Genomic DNA, 23,487 nt, shown 5'->3' with positions numbered 1-23,487 from the left:
GGTTCTCCAGAAGCGGCTTAGTCCTGCTGGCCACATGACCTGGAAGCTGTACGCCGGCTCCCTCGGCCAATAAAGCGAGATGAGCGCTGCAACCCCAGAGTCGGCCACAACTGGACCTAATGGTCAGGGGTCCCTTTACCTTTACCTTACCCAAAGCAGTTAGGCTCTGCCTCTGCAGTTGGAGGAAGCAATGCTTCTGAATCCATTACTGGAAACTACAGAGGGGGAGGGGGCCGCTTTTGGGGTTCCCGTGGGGGCATCTGAGAACAGGATGTTCGACTAGATGGGCCACTGGCCTCATGCAGAAGGCTCTGCTTATGTTCCTAAGCGAATGCTCCATTCACAGGAACAAAGTGTCCAAACCACAAATCGCATCCCACTCTCTTCTGCCCTGGGCAGGCGGCATCTGGCATCCTGTGTAAAGCTCTGGGCATGTTTTAAAGGAGGGCGTTGATGGAACGGCGCACGTCCAGAAGAGGGTGCCCACAATGTGGGTGGGGGGCTTTGGAAACAGAACCCCGAGAGGAATGGTTGAACAAGCTGGGCACGTGTAGCCTGGAGAAGAGAAGCGTCCGCAGGAACAGGAGAGGGGTCTTCCAACATCCGAAGTGGGCACCATACATGAAGAAGACGGACCAGGCCTGCTCTCTCTTGCAGGACTAGTCTGGCCAGCAAGTGGAAGCTGAAAGCTCCTCTTAAATCTTGCCACAATTCAGCTGCTTTTGCAGAAACTCCCCTTGAACCAATTCCTCCTCCCTTGCTTTCAATGCCTCATGTTCTCACTGAGGGAGCAATTAATGCGAGGAAGGATCAGGAAGGCCAGCGCCTCCGGAGAAACAGCGCACCGTGCTAATCCGGGGCCTTTTGCCCACGCCAGTTTCCAGGTCGGGGCCAGCTCCTTCTGAGCCTCTGACCTTCACAAATCCAGCCTGGAGGAAGCAGAGCAGAGCAGGACTTGAGGACGTGCTGGTCACCTTCCTGGGGGTGGGAAGCAGGTGCCAGCAGCGTCAGCGTCGGACTAGGACCTGGGACACCAGGGTTCGAATCCCCCACGCAACCGTGAAACTCACTTGACCTTGGGAGCCAGCCTCTGCCACTCTCAGCCTGGCCTACCTCCCAGGGTTGTTGTGGGGATTAAATGAGGAGTGGGAGAAAACCACGTATGCAACCTTGAGCACCTTTGGAGAAAAAGTTAGGATATAAACGCAATAAACAAGCGATGACAAGCATCACACTGGGCTCACACTGAGGGACACCTGCTCACCCCTCAGATGCATCTCACGTGTGGCCACGGTGCAAGAAGTGGGGCTTTGCTGGACCAGGGGGCTCTCAAGCTCCCCATTCCATCTCCCAGCCCCACCTGCAGGGAGCACAGGAGGGGGCAGCTGGCCGCACAGCCCCTTCCCCAGCCCCTGCTTCACTGGTGGCGATGGCTCCGGTCACGGGCAAGACTGGGGAGAGATGGAGCCAACTTCTGGTGGCAAATCCCTCCATGTGTCCAATCTCAGGTCCCAGCACAGGAGAGGCTACTGCTGGCATGGCCTGTCGTTATTGATGTGCTAATTATAGGGCTGTGCTAATTCAATTTGCACATAATTACAGGATAGTGCACTGGGTGGCATGTTTCAATAATTAATGTGATAAAATAAATGTAATTGGAATAATATTTACAAAACCCTCTGAAGAGTCGCCGGCAAGGTGGATGCGGAGCTGTGGGGTGGGGAGACCGAGCCTAGCGAGCGCAGGAAGAGCCTGCCGGATCAGGCCCATGGAGCCCCATCCAGCCCCACATCCTCTTCTGGCCGCCCAGGAGCTGCAATGGGAAGAGGCCCACAAGCAGCTCCTGAGGGCAACAGCCCAGCTCTGCCCACCTGGGCGAATCCCAATAGTTTTGGTGATGCAGGTTCCTCCCCAGATGGCTGTGGGGAGCAGGGCACTTTGGTGTTGCAGACTCCTGTCCCTTCTGCCCCTTTAAACGGGCAAGCAGCAAGGAGATGGCTGGCAGGCATTTTTAGGCACAGGCGCCTTCTTCCACGGAAGCAGCAAAGATGGACCAAAGGGCACACGATTGCCCTGCAGCCTGTGCTAACCTAGGAGGGTGCTCACAGCTGCTAGGTCAGGCAGTGCTCCCCCAAGAAACCACGAGGTTGGAGCATCAGGGCCACCCAGGGTCAGGCAAGACTGGAGAGACTCCCAAGAGAGGTCTGAACTATTGCTCCATTCCTGGTGCACCCTGACCTGGGCTGGAATAAGGAAGGCACTTCAGGGAGGAGGGAAGGAGCTAAAGGGGCCTTTGCAGGCGGAAGGCTTTTGCAGTCTCGGGCTGCCACGCCCCTCCTCATGGAAAGAGAACATCCCAGGAAAAGGAAAGACCCTTTGCCCAGAGCAAGGCCGCCTGTCTGCACCCCTTGCACTCTTCAAAGGAGGCTCAAAAGGACTGGCCCGGTAGGGAGGGATCCTTCAGATCAGCACCAAGGACAGCAGCCCAGAGGAAAACTCAGCTCCCCCAACTCCCACCTGGCCCTGAAAAGTAGCTGCAGTGACAGGCTGGATCACATTCCAGCTGCACTGGCTCCCGGTGGAGTACAGGATCAGGTTTAAGGTGCTGGTTTTAACCTTTAAAGCCCTATACGGCCTAGGACCCTCATATCTATGGGACCCCTTCTCCTGGTATGTCCCATGGAAGACCTTACGGTCTTCAAACAAAAACATCTTGGAGATCCCGGGCCACAGGGAGGTTAGGCTGGCCTCAACCAGAGTCAGGGCTTTTTTGGCCGTGGCCCCGATCTGCTGGAACGCTCTCTCACAAGAGACCAGGGCCCTGTGGGACCTGACATCTTTCCGCAGGGCCTGCAAGACAGAGCTGTTCCGCCAGGCCTTTGGCCAAGGCAGTCTGCCCCCCCCTCCTTCTGTAATCCTCATAGAACTCTAACCAAATGGTTGCCATTAATTTGATTTGGAATTGATTTTAGAATGAATTGATTTTAGAATGCATTTCAATTCACTGATTTTGATTTTATGTAAACTGTGTTACTTTTATTGTTGTTAGCCGCTCTGAGCCCAGCTTCGGCTGGGGAAGGCTGGATATAAATAATAATAATAATAATAATTATTATTATTATTATTATTATTATTATTATTATTATTATTATTCACCCTTCCTGCCCCCTTCAACTTGTGAGCTGCTTGAACGCCCTCTGCCCACCTGCTCCCTGTCCTTCACGCCAAGGTCCCAGAGCAGGTCACAACATGAAAAACAGTTGGAACAATTAGCTGCTGTTCTTTTCCAGGCGAGGCATGCCCCCCCTCCCCATTTTAATGACTTCCCATGGAATATTGCTTCACATCTGCCCAGACTGAATTTGCCAAGTACCGAAGGCAACCTGGAACTTAATCTCATCCTCCGAAGGGGCCGCGACTCCCCCCCCCCCGGTTTCGCGCCAGCTGTGAGTCTGATGAGCCGCCTTCCCACGTCATCGACACGACGCCACACTAAGGGACAGGAGCCCATTGCGCGTCACCCAACCTCACGCCCATTGATCCACGGAGGATCGTTTCGGGAGTACAATTTCCGCCGAGCTCTGCTTCTGCCTGCCTGTGCTCCTGCAGCTCAGGGCAAAGGCTGCAGCGACGTTGGAGTAAGCGAGGAGCCCCCCACCGCCCAGGGCCAAAAGGCACCCGCCCTCCCGCTGTTGTAACGCGGCTGCTTCCATCATCAAAAGGGCCGGGGGGGTTGTGGCCTCGCAAGGCGCAACATAAACAGGATTTAAATCACCGCTTCTGTTCCAGGGCGGTTTGGGGCCTTTGCTCTCCGCACCGGCTCCCGCGGAGCACGCCTGCCGCCTCCACCCACTCAGCCATTCCTGAGCAAACCCTGACCGCTTAGCCGAGTCTACATAGGTCCTTGGGGACCACGGAGCGGCGGCAGGAAGAGGCTCAAGCTTTGCAGAGGGCTGAGGCGCATCCCGGCCTCTGATAAATAATCCGAAGGCTGCCGGGGCAAGAGGGGGCGGCAGGAGGAGTCCCAGATGAGAGAGCTTTGCTCCAGCTCAGAGAGCAGGGAGACAATGCATGACAGATTGACCCACGGCGAGACACTGCAAGCAGTCAATTAAAGGCGAGGGCTGCATTGTGTAACGAGAGTCGGCCGGATTCTGCTTTGTAGCCAGTATTGGATTTCTCCCTCCTTCGCTCGCCACCAGAGCAGCCCCCTTCCTTTTCGCTTCAGCCACTATTTGCTTTGAAAGGGAGGGCCGGGCACAGAGGATTATTGCATCAGAAGGAGGAGGGCAGGGCAGCCGTCCGCTGCGGGACCAGAGATCAGGGGCAGAGCACCCCCTTGGCCTCACCCTGCTAACAGCGTGCAGTTCTGGCTGCCTCAAAAAGGACGGTGTAGAGTCGGCTGCCCAAGTGATCAAGGGGGCAGAGAGAGGAAGAAAGGCAGCAGCGTTTGGAACCAGAAAAGAGAGGTGATATGATAGAAGTTTTTCAAACTCTGCACGGCATCAGAGGACAGGAGCTTCCATGAAGCTGAATGTTGGGAGATTCAGGACGGGTAAAAGAACGCAGCACAGTGTTAACCTGTGGAACTCCCTGCTGCAGGAGGCAGCGAAGGCCAGTGACCCAGATGGTTTTACAAGAGGCAAACCCACAGAGGAGGAAGAGGGGGGTGTCAGTGGCTTCCAGGCAGAATGGCCAAGCTCTGCCTCCCGTCATGGGGGAAGAGGACGCTGGACTAGGTGGGCCACGGGCCAGATCCACAAAGCACTTCTCATGCTCTCAGGAAGGAAAGGAGGACAAGGGCAGGAGAGGGCCTTGTGGAGGCCAAGGGAGAGCCAGCCCCCCTGCCCCCCGGTGGCTCTTTCCTCTGCCCCCCAACCTGTGGCTCTTCAAAACTTCCATCTATCTGGTCTGCGGAGTCAAAGCAGGCTTGGCCTTCTGGTAAAATCTGCCTGGTTAATGTCTGCATTCTGAATCCCTAACCATTGGACAAGCTGATCACTAACAAGGAATGGATGCCAAGCGCATATACAATATCGGGCAAACCTGACAGTCTCAAAGTTGTAATTTGTGTATTTTGTGTGTTCTTTGGATTTTTGTGTTGTGAAATGGCCCGAGATCTAGGGATGGTATACAAATTTAAATAACGGCAGCAGCAACAGTAACTCTTAACCCCACCCCCACCCCATGGAGCAAAAAGAAAGCAGCCCCCCGCCATGACCCCCTGTGTCCTTGAGCAGAGGTGCCCCCCTGCCCTAGTGTACTTGCTTGACATGCCTGCCCCTCCCCCGGAAATAAGAGCAGAACTCAGTGTGAGCGTCGGGGGGGGGGTGAAGGGTGTTCCCCTCCCCTCCGTCTCTCCCACCCCCAAAAACACACGGCCTCGGCCAGCTTCTCACTACTTTTATTGGCTTCCAAAGCGTCACGCAGACACCCCCCCTGCTGCTGCTGGAAGAGGAGGGTGGGGAGGGGGCAGGCTTGGCTGGGGGGGGGGAGACCCCAGGACTCCCTCCCTCCGCAGGCTGGCACTGCCAAGTCTGTCTGCTCCTGGAGTCGGATGAAGCCCTCCCCCTCTCGCCCGCCAGGTGGGCACTGGGCTCCAGAGGCAGGGCGGCGCTTGGGGTTCAGGAAGGGGGGGCATGGCGGGGGCCGCGAGAGGCCAGCGGGATTGTCGCTTAGCGGCTGTAGCCAAACTCGTCGGCGTCGTCGGCGCGGAAGTCTCCGTAGCGCCACAAGTTCAGCTGTGGGGAGGGAAGAGAGGGGAGGGTGAGATCTGAGCGGCAGCCAGGGACACCTCCCAAGACCCCCTCCGTAGGGACCACTTGCCCCCCAGCTCTCCAGCCCCCTTTGTTGACTTACCCGGGCACTTTTGGCTGCCTCCTGGGCATTCAGGTACTCTGTGATCTGGAGGGAAGAGGCGGAATCAGAGCAGGCCCTCTCTGCCCTTTCCCCTGCCCCCGTGCTCAGCCCCCCACCCGCCCCACTTCCCCGGCAGACCTGCCGCTGCCACTCACCACTTTCTGGAACTGCTTCTCCTTGCGGGGCTCCACCATCACCAGCCCCTCCTTCACCAGCCCCAGCCCCACGTCGCCCTTGGAGTCGGCAAACTGCAGGGTGACGTGGGGGCAGCTGGGCCCGGCGTGCTCCACGTTCAGCAGGCACTGCGTGTTCTGGATGTCGCGCACCACGCTGTCCACGGCGTCTGCCCTGGCCTCCTCCTGCGGGGAGAGGAAGGGGGGCCACACTCAGTCAGAGGGGCGCCTGGAACCCGCCCTTCAGAGCGGGACAGAAGAAACTGGTGGCGGCAGCTCCTGAGCACCCCCATCGCTCAGCCCAGACACCAGGGTCCCGCTCTGAGGGCCTTCTGGTGGTTCCCTCCCTGAGAGAAGTGAGCTTACAGGGAACCAGGCAGAGGGCCTTCTCGGTGGTGGCGCCCACCCTGGGGAACGCTCTACCTTCAGATGTCAAGGAGATAAACAACTACAGTCATATCTCGGGTTACAGCCGCTTCAGGTTCCATTTTTTTGGGTTGCGGACTGCCGAAATCCAGAAGTACCAGAACGGGTTACTTCCGGGTTTCGGCGGTCGCGCATGCACAGAAGCACCAAATTGCAACCCGCATGTGCGCAGACATGGTTGCGAACTCTGCGGGTTGCGAATGTGCATCCCACACGGATCACTGTATCTGGCTCTTACGAGACATCTGAAGGCAGCCCTGTTTAGGGAAGCTTTTAATGTTTGATCTTTTATTGTGTTTTTAATGTTCTGTTGGGAAACCCAGCCAGATGGGTGGGGTATAAATAATAATAAATAAGAAGGAGGAGGAGGAGGAGGAGGAGGAGGGCAGCCTCTCAACATGGGGGAGAGGCTAACAGGCGTCCACCGGGCCCCTCTTCTCTGCGTAAATGAGCCCATTCCTTCTCCAAAGCCCCCAGTGCTGGCTGCCACCACCATATTCTGAGTCACTTCCTTTCTGGGGGAAGACAGAACACATTTCGTCTCTCCTGCGCTTACAGCCCAAGCACCGCGCTGGGGGCACCTGCATTTCCTGTTTGAGAAGTCTGAGGAGTTTGAGAAGCAAGCAGAGAACCAGCCTTTCTGCAGCACTGAGCAGCCAGCGCCCTTGGGCTTCCTCCCCCAGACCCTCCAGCTGCCCCTTCCGGCTGTCACCTCCGGTCCGCCTCTTCCAGGTGGCAAATGAGGGCAGCTTGTTAGAATTCCTGCTCCGTGATTGCAGTCATGGGATTGTTGTTTTTCACATGACGGTGTATGTTTTGACTCCACAGGGTGGGAAGTGACAGAGACAGGATGTTTGTGTTCCTGTGTTCTGTGAAGTGGGACTATTGTCCTTTGTTCTTTTTCTCTTTGCTGTCTGATGCTGGAGAGAGAGGGAGCCATGTTGCAGTGCTCCGGGTGTGTTTATATGTAAATAAAGTAGATTAGCCAAAATGCTGAGTTGCTGAAGTCTGTTACACAACTGCGCAAACTCTGCGGATCCCTAAGTGTGCCAATGTCTGATGGCATCAGTTGCTTTGATGTTCGGGCAGAAGGAAGATTGTGAAGCTCCTGAACGATTGACCAGGAGGGAGGGAACATGCCAGTCGGGCATGCGTCTCTGCCAGGGTCCTACTCGAGTGTAGGCTGAGTTTCTGACACAGCTCAGGGGCAGGAGGGTACAACTCAACCCACAATCTCCCCCTGGCCTCCCCCTAACATGCCTTCTGCCCCCCAGGCCCCCACCCCCGGCCGGGACTCACATCTTGGGGCACTTGGATGAAAGCAAACTTGTACTCGGCGGCCTGAGCAGGGAGGATGCGGGTGCTGAAGGCGGCTGGCAGGGTGGCCAGGCGGGTGGAGGGAAGAGTCTCCTTCTGCAGAGGGGGGAGAAAAGGCAGCTCGGTCACCCCTTGGCGCGGTTCCTATTCCGCCCAGGGTCCGAAGATCTCGGGACAGCGGGGAAAGGAAGTTTGTTTTTTGCAGCAGACACACCAAATGCAACAATGGAATATGAAAACCACTCAAAACCATCAGTTCCCTTTGCCCTGCGGACCAGGAACACCGCCCACCAAAGGTCTGGCAAAGGACACTCCTTGTCTCTTGACGACTGGAAGTCAGGGAAGCTGGCGCCCACCACATTTCCAGGGGGGAGGGCTGGGAAGGGAACCCCATCACCAGCACATGCTATCCCCGAAAAGCTCCCCCCAGCAGCCTCCTCCGTACATCTCATGCAGGCAGGCCCTCCGTTACCTGATCTAAGTCCTCTTCTTTTTATTTAAAGTTTTTATTTATACTTTTCATGGTTATACATTTCGTTAGTTTTACAATCATTTCAACATTTCAAAGTTGGACTTCCTTCCTCCTCTTTCCGCAGTTCCTTAAATTTATTTTTAAATATCTTTTGCATATCCAAATCCATTTACCGCTGTCTATAGGACGCCCCCATGTATAGGACGATCCCTATTTCTGGGGACTCTGATTTAAGAAAATGGGGGGAGATGGCACAGAGTTGCCGAGCTTTTTAGGGGCTGGAATTGCCCAAAAATCCCTCACCCGCCACTGACGATTGCGTGCGTCGCCCAAGACACCAACCAACTGCACTATTGCCACAGAGGCAGCCAATCGCAAAGAGCCCTTCACCCGGCCACCAATCACCCGCCCTGTCGCCGCAGAAAATCTCCTGCTCACAGCTGCAACCAATCGCCCGCTCTGCACTACCCATGTGTAAGATGGGGGCATATTTCAAAGCTATTTTTAAAATAAAATAAAATAAAAACCCCCTAGTCTTATACACGGAAAAATGTGGTAATTTGCTCATTCAAGTTTTTATACTTGCAAACAGATAAAAACATTGGCAGGGTTGTTGTAAGAACCTGCAGTTTCGTAAGAGTTCCTGTTCTAAGTCCTATAGGGCTGAACATGTTGAACCCTTGAACTCGGGCGCAATGCAAATGCTTCAGGATCGAGGCCACCCAGCCCCTGGGGGCACCTCCCAGTCTCCAAGGGCAGCCCCACATACAGCGCATTGTAGCAGTCCAGATGGGAAGTCGCATGCAGTGGGGCCAAGCTGCCCAGGAACAGCTGCAGGGAAGTCCTTGCCGCAGAAGACACTTAGGGCTCCCACAACAAGGTGGGGTTCAGAAGCCCCCACAGATTACGGACCAGGCTTTTGGGGGGAGGGCCCCCCTGCCCAGAGGAGGCCTTGTCCCCGCAAAACAGCTCTGGGGCTGCTGAGGCCTCCAGGGCCCCCAGGGAATCTTCCCCCAAAGACCCCCCACTCACATTTCCATAGTCGATGTAGAAGACATGCACTTTGGCTGAAGATTCCACCTTTTCCACCCGGGCGCGGTACCTGTAAGGGAGGGGGAGGGGGGAATAAGCTTGAGACCCCACACTTTTCAGCCAGTGCCACCCCCCGCCACTTGTTGCAAGGCGGGTGGGGCGGGCTGCCCCTGAAAATGAGAAATTTGCTATGAGCTTCTCCCTTGCCAAAATCTCCATCTTTACAGGCAGCCTCCCTGGCTGCCTGCACCTCCCAGAATGGCCAAGGGTCATGGCCAAGCACCCCCCTGCCCCAGCTGGCACCCCGGGAGGCTGCCTTGCAAATCTTAGGGGCTAAGCTGGAGGGACCCTGAGTCCTGAGGGTGGCATCCCACACAAGGCAGCTCCCGAGGGTCCCCCTCCTGTGCCCCTCCCTCAACACAGCTCCCCCCTCACCACTCTCCGTCGACAAACTTGGCGATGCAGTAGTCTCCACGGCGGGGGGTGTAGGAGCCCTCCACGGGGGGGTGGGCAGCAATCTCGCTCCGCATGGTCTCCATCAGCTTCTCTAGCTGGGTCCCTAAAACAAAGAGGCAGGGGTGTAAATGAGAGACTCAGGGCCTGCAGGAAGCTATCAGCAGCTGCTCTAGGGCACCCCTTCTTCCCAAACGCCATGGGGCAGAATGGGGCAGGCAAAGCTTTGCTTGGCTCAGTTGCACTGAGCTTATCTTTGGTGAACGCCCAGCCAAGGCAGGCCTCCACCCCGAGAGCTTGGGGGCACCCAAGGACCCCACCTCCCCCAGCTCCGTATCCCCCATTCAGGGAGGGGGGAGGGTATGAGGGCTGCAGAGGTGAGGCCTGAACACCAGAAGGAGCAGCAGGAGAACAGGCCCCTCTTTCTTGCTTAGCGCATAAAAGCCCTCTGGATCAGGTCCCTGGGTCTGTCCTGCAAACATTCTGGCAGAGCGTCAATCAAACCGAGTAGCTCCCCCCCCCCGGCCTTGCCCCCTTACCTGTCTCCACATCCTGCACATAGAAGTGGAGGTCATCTGTGATCTCCGTGACAAAGACGGGCTTGTAGTTGGCCGTGCGCTCCTTCTCCTCGGGGACCAGGACCACGTCCTCCACGGGGGCCTCTTCGTAGTGCGACCACACCTGGGGGGGGCGGGGGGGACCAGGAGGATGGAGCCAGAGGTCACAGGAGCCAGAGAGGTCCGGTGCGCAAGGAGGAGGACCGGCAGAAACCTCAGCCTAGTAATTGTCTCACTGGCCGGGAAGGGGAGTGGACGACTGCAGAGGACCAGGAGGGGCACCGTAGAGGTGGCTTTGGAGGCAGGGAAGCAGCCACAGCCCCTCCAGCAAGGCCACGCTCCAGCTGATAGGTACGGCCTTTCCTGGGAGCGCAGAAACCCGCATCTCTTAGTTTGAGGGGAGGCAGACCAGCACCCTGTGCCCCGACCAGCACCCTGTGCCAAGGAGAGCCCCACACAGAAAGCTTTCTGGGCAGGCTCAGAGCTCCCAGCCCTGGCTGCCTGAAGAGGAGGAGGAGGAGACAGGCAGGCACACCCCACCGCCCCCCCCCCCTGTGCCAGGTGGCAGCCTCACCCGGGCCCCTGCGCAACAGGAGCACAGCACGGCTGCGCTGATGCAAAGAGACAGGCTGTCAAGTCCGATCGAGTCGCCGGGTGGGCGGCCGAGAAGGGGAGCTGTGACAGGCAAAGGCAGCCGGGCTGCGGAAGGGAGCCCACACGACGCCGTCCTCTCCCTCCCTCTCTGCCGCTCAATTTACACCTCCACACACCAGAGAGAGGAGCAGGAGGAGGTCAGCAGCAGGAGACAGCTTGGCTCTGGGGCCGACACCCCGGGAAGCCTCTCTCTCGGCCCCAAATGCAGATCTCAGCCTCCTGCCAAAGGCACAGACGCCCAGCCTGACCCACTCAAGCACCCTGGCGGAGAAGGTGGCGCAGGGATGGTGCTGGGAGTGCAGAAGGACTGCTCTTCAAACCCAAGAAGCTCAAGCGCCACGGCCACAAAACGCTGACCAGCCACGTTCCCAGGGATGCCACGGAAAGAGTAATGGAACCAGCCAAAAATGGGCACCCAGGCCAGGGAGGGAGGGAGGAAGAAGGACCCCTAGCCAGAGCAGCCCAAGCCAGGTCCCCTCGGCCCAAGGTGGGCTGAGGATGGAGAGAGCCCTGGGACTGGCATGCAAATGGCAGGGGCTCCAGAACAGCCTGTCCAGGAGGGACTATGGTGGCCGGCCCTGGCTGATAACACAGCGCTGAGCCCCTGCATGCTCTCTAGCTGCAAGGGAAGGACCAGGGCGGGGGCACCGTAGTGCAGCTGGCTGCAAGGGAGCTGAGATCTACCTGGGGGGGGTCCAGTCGACAGTCGGGTGTGAAGAAGCGCAGGCAAGGGCCAGGCTGATTGGAGGGGAGGGGCTGTGGAAGGAGGGGGCGGGCAAAGGCAGCCGCCTCTTCCAATCCCGCGGCTCAGTCCGGCCATGCTGTGTGCCCCCCCCCCCCGCAAGGAGCAGGCCCACACCTTCGCACACGATTTCCATGCCAGCGACACAAATCAGGCAGGACGTGGCTGCTTTCCTGGAGGCGTCCAAACAGCCTCTGATTTAATTAATGGAAGAGTGAAGTCAAACGGTGCTGGGAGCCCTCCGGGGGCCGGTGCTTCTGGGGCGACACTCTCCCGCCGGAACGGGCTCCATTAAGGCAGGGGGAGCAAGTGCCCCCCCCCCGGCTCCCAGGACGCTTGCGTGCCTGATTAGGTTCTCCCCAAACTGCTTGGCAGTTCACGAGGCAGGACTTAGAAGAGACAAGGAGTGACAGGATGGGCCCGTCCTCCCCCCAGAAGCTCCTTTGCTGAGCCTCCTCCTGCCCTTGGGGCAGAAGAGAGCAAGCCCGTCCTGGAAGTGGGGCTGCCCCAGAGGAGTGCGGACGCTTCGCATCCTCTGCTCCTGAGGACTGACAAGGGGCCTTTGCAGGCATTTGTCAGTGCCAGGCTGGAGCCATTTGCATATGCGGATGGCCCCCAAAGGCTGCTCGGCCGTCCAGCACACTGGCAGAGTCCCGGGGAGGCTGGTGGGAAGCAGCCCCTCCTCACAGGCTCAGGCACGGCTCCCCAAGGGGCAAGGAAATCTGCCGCAGACATTCTGGATTGGCGGCTGAGGAACCAAAGTGGGGAGGAGGGAGAAGAGACGGAGGAAGCTCAAGAGGTCTCCTCTCCTAAGTCGTCAGGATGCCATCCCTGCAGGTGAATCAGGGATGGAGAGGCCCACCTTCTCCCCCCTTCCCTCCAGCTCCTCAGATCGGGAAAAGGCCTTGTGCCCCCAGGAGGGGAGGGCAGGGGCTCCCATTCTCCCCCCGTTCCGGGGTGGCGGCAAGACAGGAGAAAGAGCAAGGCAAGTTGTTAATTGGCAATTAAAAACTGAGGGCAGACAGCCCTGGCTCAGGTGGGGATTCCTCCACGCTGGCTGGCGGGGCTGAGGCTGGCAGGAGTGGGCCTGGCAACGGGGCAAAGGGCACCTGGCCTGCATCTGGCCAACGGCAACCCAAACCTGGTCGGCTGGCAGGGAGAGTGGAAGGGGCCCGGCTGAGAGGGGAGCGATGCACCAAGCGATGTTGGGGAGCCACCGAACCTTGGGAGCACAGCCAGGTGTGCCCCTTCGCGGACCAGAAAGAGGACCTCCCCCCCGCCTCCCGCCCTCCTTCCCAGCTGGCGGGTACCTTCTCCTTCTTCTGCTTGGCGGCCTCCTCTGCGGCCACCAGGGGCTTGTAGTAGTTGCTGCGTTCCGCCGTGAAATGCACCTTGGACAGCGCTTGCTCCACCAAGGCCACCGACAGGTTGACGCCGTCAATGTGCAGCCAGCCGATGAAGTTCCCGGCTTTGTCCATGCTCTCCACCTCCACCTCCACCTGCAGGAGACACAAAGCGGGCAGAAAACCGTCAGGGGGCACATGGAAGGGCGTCCGGCGGGTGAGAGGGACCCGTCTCCAGAGGGGACTGCAAACTCAGACCTTTCCAGTCTGGGGTCACCCCAAGATTCGGCCATCTGCACCCCCAGAGATTGAGGTGCCGCAAAGTGCCACCCTGCTAAACACACTTTGCTAGGCGGCTCGCTCCGACACCGAAAACCACCTCCCCAGCGATACCCTCCACCCTGCGTGGGACCCGGGAGCGTGGGGAGACTTGGGTGGTGAAAATAAAGCTCTCTCTCACACACTCACAGTCTCTCTCTCACAAGCTGCCTGGGGCAACGGCACTTGAACAAATTCAAAATCAATCTGCTCTCCGATCCCGGGGATCAAGCAGCACATCACTTTGCTCCAGGGACTGCCCTTGTCAGGCGCACAGCACAGAAATCAATCCTCGCTCAGGACACAGCGAGCGACAGTCAAACGCCAGGGACGCGGGGCCTCAACGTCACCGCAGCGTCACCCACCCCTGCCCCCCTCCAGCGCACGGCTTGTTGGCAAGAGGGCCACAAACCCCGGTGGTGGCAGCAGCAGAGCCACAGAGCTCAGACCGCCCAGGGACAGCTCCGGGGGGCTTCTCCCAGTAGCCCACACCTCCAAATCTCCCTGGCATCCGGGCTGCCGTGATACTCCTGGCCTCAGTTTGGGAACGGAGCTTGCATGACCTCCTGCCATTCGAGTGAGGTGGGAGCTGGACCATAACCTTCTGGGGTGACCTTTGGCCAACCGTGCCTCTTGGCCCAGCCTGCCCCACAGGAGAAAGCCGGGGGGGGGGGGGGAGATACAGCCCCCCAAATCACCTTGGAGGGGAGGTGCGGTAAAAATGAAATGATTGTACACATTTCTTGGCTAAACTGTAGGACTGCAGACCTCTCCCATTCGAAAAGCATGCCAAGATATAGACGCATTTTCCCAAAGCGGATGAGGCTCTTCCGGCACCAGTTGAGGGCAGCTCTGTGGCGCCTGAGGAAGGAGCCCAGGGTGGCAGTGCCCAGCTTCTCCTGCTCCCTCCCCAATCCCTCTGGCCGTGCTGCCTTTCCACCCCAGCCCCCCCCCCCAGCCGCAGAGCCAAGGGGGCCTTTGCCTTGGAGGCGGCTGCGCTAGGATGAAGCTGGCCCCTGCTCCAAAGCCATAAAACTCCGCCCTCACGACTACAAACACTTGTATTCATTTAAGCTGCTTCAAGCTCGATTAAGCAATAAAATGGATGTCTAAATATCCAGGAATTTGATGAGGTTTGCAGACAAGGGCGCAAGTGCAGCGCCGGCCAGGGAAGAAGGCAAGCCGGCTCCTCTGCCCCACTGGGAGCCGGGGGCAAGGGGGAAGCTCCAGGACCCTCCCCAAGGCGCACCGGGCAGGCCCCGCAGGAAGCCACGGGGGCGCAATGGCGCAGGGCCCCCCATCTCTCTCTGCGCCTGCCGGGGCAGTACCTCTCTCCAGGTATGCAAGGGCCACTGCAGAAGGGCAGGTTGGAGACGGCACGGAAGGGGTCAGGCGGCACTGTCACCCCCTGGCCAGCACACCCGGAAGGGGGTCTCCCAGGCCTCCCACATCAGGGTGTGGGTGAGAGGGAAGGAGCCAGCAAGAGACACTTGGAGATGTTGGCTGCTGGCTTTTCTCTCGCTCTCGCTCTCTCTGCACCCCCCCAACCCCACCAGCAATTGCTTTCCTTGCAAACATTCTGCAGCCCCGCTGGGGAGTAGGAGAAGAGCCAAGCCATTACATTAGTTCCTTGCTTTTTCCACAGGAAAGGTCTCAAAGTGACTTTGCAAGAGAAAATACTACCAGTCACAGCGGCTGTCTATTGCTGCCGTCTCCTGTACCAGAGGCAGAAGACCGGTTGCTGCTGAAGATGAGTGGCCTGCGATGGAGACTCTCCTGCGATGCTTCCACCTGGATGAGACCAAGGTCTCTGGTCTGATCCAGCAGCAGCAGCAGCAGCAGCAGGGTTCTGGGCAAGTTTCTTGAGCACCAGCCTTTCCTGGCCCTCACGCAGGTAGAGGGTCTGCCCAGGAGCTTCCTTCTCCCCAGAGCTAAACAGGTAGCCTGCTCTGAACTGGGTCCCCCCCCCCCCATTAAGTCCTGCCTAGGAGAAGCAGCAAGTGCTTCTGTAATACGGGGAGACAAAGCACATGAATGAAATATGCACAGGAAAACATCAGACACTCCAGACACTTTCCGAGCAGATTAGCATTTGCCCGCCATTCATAATGGATCTGCCCATAATTAGCACAAAGCAAATGGTGCGAGAGGAACAGGCAGCTCTGCACGATGGGAGAAGGAGAGGCGGAGGCAGCCTGCCCAGCCCCAAATGCCCCCACATGCAGCCTGGGCAGAGGGGCACCTCTGGAAGCCTCCTGGGCGCCTGGGAGGCTGGCGCTGCCAGGTTGAGCAGGGAGAGGGGGAGGCTGGGGAGGGGCTCCCACGCGACCGTCTTCTTATCCAGGTGGCAAAAGGAAGGATGATTCTGCTCGCCTGCAGTCAGGGGGCAGCCCCAGAGCCCTCACCTCTGTTGGGCCGGCAGCACCTGCCCAGGAGGCATGTGCCCTGCAGGGCTGGCCTGGCCATTTGCCGAGATCCAATCTGGGGGAGGCAACTACAGTAGAAGGATTCCTCACCCCACCCCAAGACAAGAGGCAGAACAGATCACTCCAGGTGAGCCCTGCCAGCGAGCCATCATGCCTGGCACCGCCAAAGGGGCAAGCCAAGAGGAAACCGAAGCCAAATAAATATCAGGGTGAAAAATTCCCTCTCTTTCTTTTGGCAGGAGGAGAAGAGGTGTCTGTTTGGGGGGAGCCCAGCTGCTGAGCAGAGAGAACCCAGCAACAAAACCTGGGCCTGCTTCCCCTGTGAGCCTGAATAAAAGCAGCTCAGGACTGGAACCCTGCCCTGGGTGTCTGGCCAAGGGCAGCCAGGGCCAAGGGAAGGTGCCCCCTGGGGGTGAGGCGAAGACAAAGAGCTGCCTGGTCAGCTGGCCTGGAGAGGAAAGCAGCAGACCAAGTCCTGGGGCTTCAAACCCTGAGCGCAACCTGCCTAAAGGCTGGGCAGGATGCTCTCATGTCCTCTGCGGGAAACACCCAGAGGCAACCGGCCCAAGTCAACTGGGCCTTCTGGGAGGCCTGGAGGAGTCCCACAGAAGGTTGCCCCAAGCCCCCAGTGAACAGGCTCCAAGCCAAGGAGGTGCTGCTGGGGAGAAGAGGCTCTCAGGCCCTCCCCCCCCCCCAGCTGCTACACACAGAGGAGGACGAAGGCCAGTGGCCAAGGAAGCCTGTGGCGCGCCCTGGCCTGTGGGCACTTTCCACCCAGCCCCACGGATCCTGGACGCCCACGGCTGCAGCTGCCTCCCCGCCTTCCAGCTCCTCTCGCCGTTTAGGCTTTACTCAGTTGTGAAAAGGCTTTTGATGCATAAAGCAAAGCACTTAGCAGAGAAGCAGGTTTTTAAACTGCTGCACGGGGAGGAGGCGGGAGGGGGAAAGAGCGGCAACAGCAGGAGGCAGCCTGGAGGGGCTTCAAAGCCCACCCTCTCCAAGGAACACCCCCCACTGGGATCTCCCGCCTTTCCCTTTGCACCCAGAGGGGAAGCTGCCCACTGGGTGGCCTCCCCTTGCCATGAGTGGGGAGGGAATAGGAGCTGGATGCTCCCGGGGCTTTGAGTGGCCTCTTGAAAAATTCAAGTGTTCTCCGCTTCCCGAAGGCAAGCCGGGGGAGATCCACTGCGGCGCAGCGCAAGCAGATCATCCTTTTGCAACACGAACCACTCAAGTCCGGGCTCACCCAAAGGAATCTCTTGAGTTCATGAGAAGTTTTGCCTCGGCAACAACAAACAAATGTTCAAAGCACGAGGGTCCAAAGAGAAATCAGGACCGCACACAAGTCATAAAGTAAGATCTCTGGCAGACAGATTGTCGACAGGTGACTCTTTCCCCATAACTGAACTTCCATGCTAGAAAAGGTTTACTCTGTTTCCTTTGCACTGGCCGTAATCTGGAGGCCGGCCCTGCTCTCCTGCCGCCTGGGGCAAGGCGGGGGGCCCCTGCAGGTGGCTCTGAGCTCCCCCCTTGTTGTGAAAATGCTTCTGCTGGTCCTCCGCAGGCCCTGAGGAACCATGCCTCTCCCATCAAGCCCTCTCTGGCTCTCCTCCTCTTTTTCCGTCGGTCGCTGCAGCTTTGGGCTTCTTAAAAAACAGCCGTAACCCACCTCGGATGTCCCTGAGACATGCAAGGCAGGAATGCTTAGGAACAGAATAAGCTCCCTGGGTAGCCCCGCCGCCTGCCCCCTTGCCGTGGGTCCAAGGACTTCCTTGGAGCCAAGGGACGCCTGTGTCTGGGCTGCAACACACCCTGAAAGCTCTGCGTGCAAAAACAGGTCGAGGGAGACCTTGGAGGGTCGCCTGGGGCGCTCATCAGGTAATGTTGGGGGCCACCCCAACCCTTCTCCCGCAGACTTTGATTCCAAACTTTGCAATTGAAAAGACACGATTTGTCACCGTAAGGTTGCGGAAATTTAAAAGCCATAACCATCACACAGGCCAATAGATTAGGAGGCGGAATGGCATGATTAGAATAACTATGTGCTCCAGATATCCATCTTATTAAACTTAACGGTTAAAAAAGCACTCTCCCCTTGCCCCCGCCCCCCCTGGAGACTCGGCTTATGGCTTCCGCTCTCCTCCCAAGGCCCATCCATCACCCTCTTTTCCTCCCCCCCCCCCAGGAACCAGGCCTGGAATTACGAACCGCTGAGCGAGAGGTAGAAGTTTTAAATTAAGTATTCAAAGGCGGAGGTGAGCCGTGAAAATGATAACAGGGGTTGTAAGGCAGAGAGGCGAGATTTACAATCCCCTGCGTGGGGGGAAGCCGAGACGGATCAGCACCGGGGTGGGGTGGGGAGCCAAATGAGGAGGGGGCAATGAATTTTAAAAGGCAGACAGGTCAGAAGTCCTGCCAGTTGGAGTGATAAAAGCGAAGTCGCCGAGAATCCGGTGCTGCCATTAACGTCAGCCGTCTTGTATATCTTATATTTACAGTATACACACGCAGAGCGTGGTCTGTGCGCGACAGGCTCGCCTTTCAGTCTGGATCCTGCAGCCTCACCAAAGAAGTTGCAGAAGAAGTCCAGCGGCAGGTGGAGAAGGTGCGGCTGAGATGGTCCCCTTTCCGAAACCTCTGGCGACCCACAGCTGCCCATCAGTGTCCGCAGTGCTGAGCTAGGTCAGCCAAGGGTCTGACTCTGCAGAAGGCAGCTGTTGAACCCACCTCTTTCCCAGCCTCTCAAGCCCCTAGAAGCCGGAGAGAAGCTTCTATGGGACCCCTTTGGGAGGGAACTCCCACCTTCCTCTCCACAGAAAGCCAGGACCCCTTGCCTTTTGCCCCAGGCAGTTCCCCTTGGGGAAAGCGCTCAGCCCAAGAGGGACCTTCACCCAGCACATGGCACTCCAGAGCTCGAAACCTCCCAGACCCTCGGGCAGGGGGTCCTACTGTTGCAAATCCCCACTGCTGACCCCGCCAAGAACAGGGCTGGAATGGCACGTTCCAACCAGAGGGGGGGGGGTGGATGAAGATGATGGATTACGCCGAAATGGCGAAATTACCTTTGGAAATCAGAGACCAGGCAGAGAAGAAATTCAAGGGGGAATAGGAAAAATTATAATGTATTTAAGAGAACATTGTAACCAACTAAAAAAACCACACCTTGGCAGGATTAGAGTAATGCTTGTAACATGCAAAATACAATGGGAAAATGGTTAATAATATTTCTAACAAATTAGAGAAAATAGGATAAGCTGAAGGGAAAAGGGATGGATAACGGAAACCAGGGGAGGGCAGTGGGAAGTAAGGGATTCTGAGAATCCTATGGTGAATGATATGTTTAAATTGAAATTTGTTATGTAAAATCTAATAAAAATATTTATATATATAAAAAAGAATGGTAGGTCCAGCAGCCCTGAAGAGAAAGGGACGATGAAGCAGGGAGGGGAAGGAGCCGGCCTTCTGTGGGGCAGGCATGGGCTGCCACGGGGGCTCTCAGCCCAGGGATCCAGCCCGCCCACCCACCTCCCTGTCACCCACCCAGAGGGAGGCTCGCCTCCAGCCGTGGGGCTGGCTGTCAAGGCGGCCGAGCGGAGGAGCCTTCAAGCCCACCGAGTGATTGACAGGGCTCGCTAGGTAAACGCGCCAGCACTTGCCTGTCACGCTCAAGCCTCATCCTCTGACAAGTATCTATTAGTACCGGAGTTTATACACATCTCATGTCAAACCCCCCTGCTGGCGAGACGGCCCCGGACGCAGCATGGACACGGCGGGAGGAGGAACGACTGGGGAGCCAGGACTTGTCTAAACCTCTCCCTCCGCTTCCTAGAAACTGCCTGCTTGGGGGGCTCCTCCTGCAGCATCAGATTCATTGGGGGGGGGGTGGAGCTTTTGATGCCTCGCAGCCCAAGAACCCGGCAGGGTGTGTGGCAGATGAAGGACCAGGATGGGCCAGAGTCGCATCTGACGGCTGGCCTGGCTCCTGCGCTCGGTCCGGGGTCGGAGAGCGACGGGGCACAGCCATGAGCCGGCGAATTCTGCAACCCGAAATGCCGCATGCAAGGAGAGAGACCCCCCCCCCCCCTGCGGCCGCCACATGTGCAGCTTATCATTCTGCCTGAGCACCTGGCCTCCCTTTGTGTCTGTTTTGGGGAATGCTTGTCGCTGCGTGGATTCAAAGGCTGCCCCTCTCCCAGGTGAATTCTGCTGGCGTTTGTAAAGTGATAAGCATTGCAGATTCTTCCTGACACCATCTGGTTTCTCCTTCCCGGCCCCCAGCTGGGGAGCAACTCCACGTGTCTACTACCTGCCCAGGGGGATTGTCACAGATCCAAGGCAGAGATCGAGAGGGGCAGGCGCAGCCTGCTGAGGAATCCTGGGGGGGGGGAGGGTGGCATGACCCCCCTGCCCAATTTGCAGGGACAGAACGGCTCCTGGAACCCAACCCTCAGGCCCAGAAAGGTTGGCGACAGCCCCACAAACCGGCCGTTGGTCCACAGGCTCTCTTTGCCCAGGTCTTCTCCTTCCTTCCTTCCTTCCTTCCTTCCTTCCTTCCTTCCTTCCTTCCTTCCTCTGAAGCACCAATCCTTTGCTTAATGAAGTTACCCTGTAGATCTACCCCGTTCCTAGAAGGAAGACCTTGTCTCTTGTGTGAAATGAAGGAACAACAAGGAGGAGGAAAGAGAGTCTTCTCGCTGCCTGCCTGGGACTGAGCCAGGCCTCTCTCATACCCTAAAGCAGTGGTTCTCAACCTGTGGGTCCCCTGATGTTGTTTGACTACAACTCCCATCATTCCTAGCCAGCATGACCAGTGGTCAGGGGTGATGGGAGTTGTAGTCCAACAACGTCTGGGGACCCACAGGTGGAGAACCACTGCCCTAAAGGGACAAGGATGAAGGAGAAAGGGAGACAAGTCTCTCAAGGGACGGGGAACCCCGACTCCCTCAAGGAAGGCCAGAGTTAGCATCGGGAGCGCCAAGAACACCCACCTGGGCTGCCCTGGACCAAGAGAGGAGTAGGTGACCAGGGAGCACCTTGAGAGCCCTGCAGCACCTGTGGGGCCAAGGGCAGGAGAGGGCAGGCAAGGGAGGAAGGAGCTCAAGAAGCAGGGCTCCCCCCCCCCACAGTCCAGAGGCCTTGGAGGTCACCTGAGGAAGGTGGGCTGACTGGGCTGCACCATACTCAGGAAGGCAGTGAGCAACCTGTGGGGCTGGCTGCACCTCCACAACCAACTGGCCGGCCTCAGCATCCCAACGGTCCAAAGTAAAACCCTGTGATGCTCCTCCAGTGGAAGGGAAGCAGCACTTGGGAGTGAGGCAACAGCCCCTCCTCAGCAACCCATAAAGCCCTGCTTCCAAACTGGGGTGCCTAAATTATGTCCCACGTCTGCACAGGAGGAAAGCCCATTGTCCTCCTCCTCCTCCTCCTCCATGCAACAATGGGGGAATGCCGAAGACCAGGCTGGCTTCCCAGACAGAAGTTGAGGGCTTCAGGAAAAACCCCCAAGACCCCCAACCCCACTCCTGTCTCTCTTGACCACCTGCTATGGGAAGGGGGGTCCTGCCTTAGTGGTTGGGTCCAGGCCAAGGCCCACCTCTGATCACTCACACCAGCAGATTTCATGTGTGATGGAGCTGCAGCAGAAGCAGGCTAGTGGTTTGGCCAAAGCTCTGGCTCCCAAGGGCCCCAGCTCCCCAAGAAGCTCCAGCAGGGCGTCCCACCCCCCAGCCAGCCCCAACCGAGAGGGAGGGACAGAGAAACGGAGCCAGCAGCAGCAGCAGACCTGGGCAGCCCCGAACATCTGAGGGATCTTGCTCATGGAAAGCCCATAATCACAGGGAAGCTGCAGAAGGAAAACCCCCCATCCCCTTCAAAAACACTGTCCATCACCATCTCCCAGGACATCATAAACTCGCTTCCTAAAGAGAAGCCCCACCCCCAATAATCTCCACTAACCCAAATGCCACTGGCTGCAGCAGCACATTTCCACTTGCTGAGTGGGGTGTGTGGGGGGGGTGTGTGACGTCTCCCCCCCCCCCGGAGGTACTCAAATCCAACCCAAAACGCAGCAGAAAAGCCCTTGCAGGGAGAAGTGCTGCATCGGCAGCAGGTAGGCAGCGTTCAAGGAGACACACAAAGCAAACTAAGCAAACTAAGCCAGCCTGCGAGATCCTGGAGGGGCTGAGGGCAAGGCTGCTCAATGCAGCAGGTTCAAATGCACTGGAGAGAGACGGAGCAGAGAGGCGAGGGAAGGGGGAGAGAGCAAGCTCAGGGAGAGGCAGCCCACCCACCCAGCCAGCCAGCCATGGACCGCTGCAGCGCACAAGGCGAGCCCCATCACAGCTGGGGGGTGGGGTGGGGGGAGGTTGCCGTTTGGCTACTAAGAAGGAAGAGCCAGGCAAGCCGTCATCATCAAACCACAGGCTTGAGATAAACACACAAGCGCCAGCCTGCAGGAGACCGCAAAGGGGGGGGGCTGTGCCCCCTCCCTCCCGAGGCTCAGAGAGCACCTCCCTGAGGTCCCAGGCGTGGAAAGAGCGAGCCAGAGGCCTCCCAGGGCCAGGATTCGGCTGCCCTTGGCAAATGGAGGAGCACAACACAACATGGCCCAGCGCGACCTCGGAGTGTGCGAGAGCAGCAGGCATCAATTATAAATAAAGAGCCGGCATAGATCCCAGACCAGCGGGGAAAGGAGCCGTCCTTGCGGGGCCCACAGAACCAGCCACCTCCAGGGGGCTGCTCTGGGAGACCCTGCCTTCCCGAGGCCACAGGCCAGCACACCCAGAACCCCTGCCTACGTCATGAGGCAGCAGCCCAGTGCCAGGAGGCCCCCCCACACACTGCTGATCGGTACCGATTCCCTATGCATCGCATTGATCTGCTCTGTCCTCAGCTTTAAATAAAACATTCCAGCTCTGATTGTCGAGGGCTCAACAATCCTTTTCCGCTGGGGGCTCCTAAGGCATCGCTTCCAAATGGGATACACCAAGGGCTGGGGGGGGCACAGAGAGCCCTAGCAGGGCAGGAGCCACAGGGCTGGGCTTTGGGCTCCTTCTCCAGACCCCCACATGGCAGTTGCCATGCTGACCCACCTCGCAGGGTTGCTGTGAGAATGGACTTCGTGAAGCACACGCAGTACTCTCAAGGGACTTTGCAAGTGCCAAGGACTCTTCTAAATTAAAGGGAAATGCGAACCCTGTTGGAAGGGCTGGGGTGAAACTCGGCTTGCGTTGAAGGCTGGCTGGCGCATTTGCATGGGCAGAAGGCTGTTTCCTCGGCTGCCTTCCTGACCTGACCTGCCTCTTTCCTCTTCTCTCTCTCCTCAGACACGGAGCAGTGAGCACAGCTCTTGGGAGCTCCACTTTAGTTAGCTGGAACTAGGATCTTTCCTGTCCAACCGTTTATTTCCTACAATAATCTCGGCTTTCTCGTTTTACATACTCCGAGTCTCAGTGCGGTTACATCAAGGGTGAAACATGCTCCTCCAGGCAAGCGTTTCAGTGCGCTGTTCGACTTCTGCTGATGCATTTAAACTCCAAATGCCATCAGGTGATGCGGCTCAGCTGGGCGTGCAGAGACAGGAAACACAAAACCCACCTGAAGACATTGTGGGCTGGACTGGACTAAGGCAGCCGCAAGCCAGCCAAAGGGCTCCAGCCAGCGCAATGGGGCTTCCCTCCCTCCTGCCCCAAATCCACTGGGGGGGGGGGAGAGCA

The 23,487-nt window shown here is 57.9% G+C and overlaps 2 protein-coding genes and 1 long non-coding RNA gene across 3 annotated transcripts in view; 2 read left to right on the top strand and 1 right to left on the bottom strand.

The window, feature by feature from the left end:
- Window positions 1–23,487, top strand: part of LOC310826287 — a 430,259-nt gene that overhangs the window by 99,678 nt on the left and 307,094 nt on the right. The gene's annotated exons all lie outside the window — the stretch shown is intronic.
- Window positions 1–23,487, top strand: part of GCC1 (GRIP and coiled-coil domain containing 1) — a 451,035-nt gene that overhangs the window by 165,983 nt on the left and 261,565 nt on the right. The window lies entirely within an intron of this gene.
- Window positions 5,389–23,487, bottom strand: part of SND1 (staphylococcal nuclease and tudor domain containing 1) — a 228,676-nt gene continuing 210,577 nt past the window's right edge. Inside the window, exons 17-24 of the mRNA XM_083700134.1 lie at window positions 12,996–13,184; window positions 10,272–10,413; window positions 9,715–9,838; window positions 9,280–9,349; window positions 7,758–7,871; window positions 6,015–6,218; window positions 5,860–5,904; window positions 5,389–5,741 (exon numbers count right to left, since the gene is read on the bottom strand). Coding sequence (XP_083556260.1) covers window positions 5,676–5,741; window positions 5,860–5,904; window positions 6,015–6,218; window positions 7,758–7,871; window positions 9,280–9,349; window positions 9,715–9,838; window positions 10,272–10,413; window positions 12,996–13,184 — 954 coding nt within the window. The 3' untranslated portion in view covers window positions 5,389–5,675. The remainder of the gene's footprint in view (window positions 5,742–5,859; window positions 5,905–6,014; window positions 6,219–7,757; window positions 7,872–9,279; window positions 9,350–9,714; window positions 9,839–10,271; window positions 10,414–12,995; window positions 13,185–23,487) is intronic.

Source organism: Podarcis gaigeae (assembly GCF_964106915.1).
Source record: "Podarcis gaigeae genome assembly, chromosome: 10".
NCBI lineage: Eukaryota > Metazoa > Chordata > Lepidosauria > Squamata > Lacertidae > Podarcis > Podarcis gaigeae.
The sequence above is the reverse complement of the archived record's forward strand: the minus strand, read 5'-3'. Positions and strand labels throughout refer to the sequence as shown.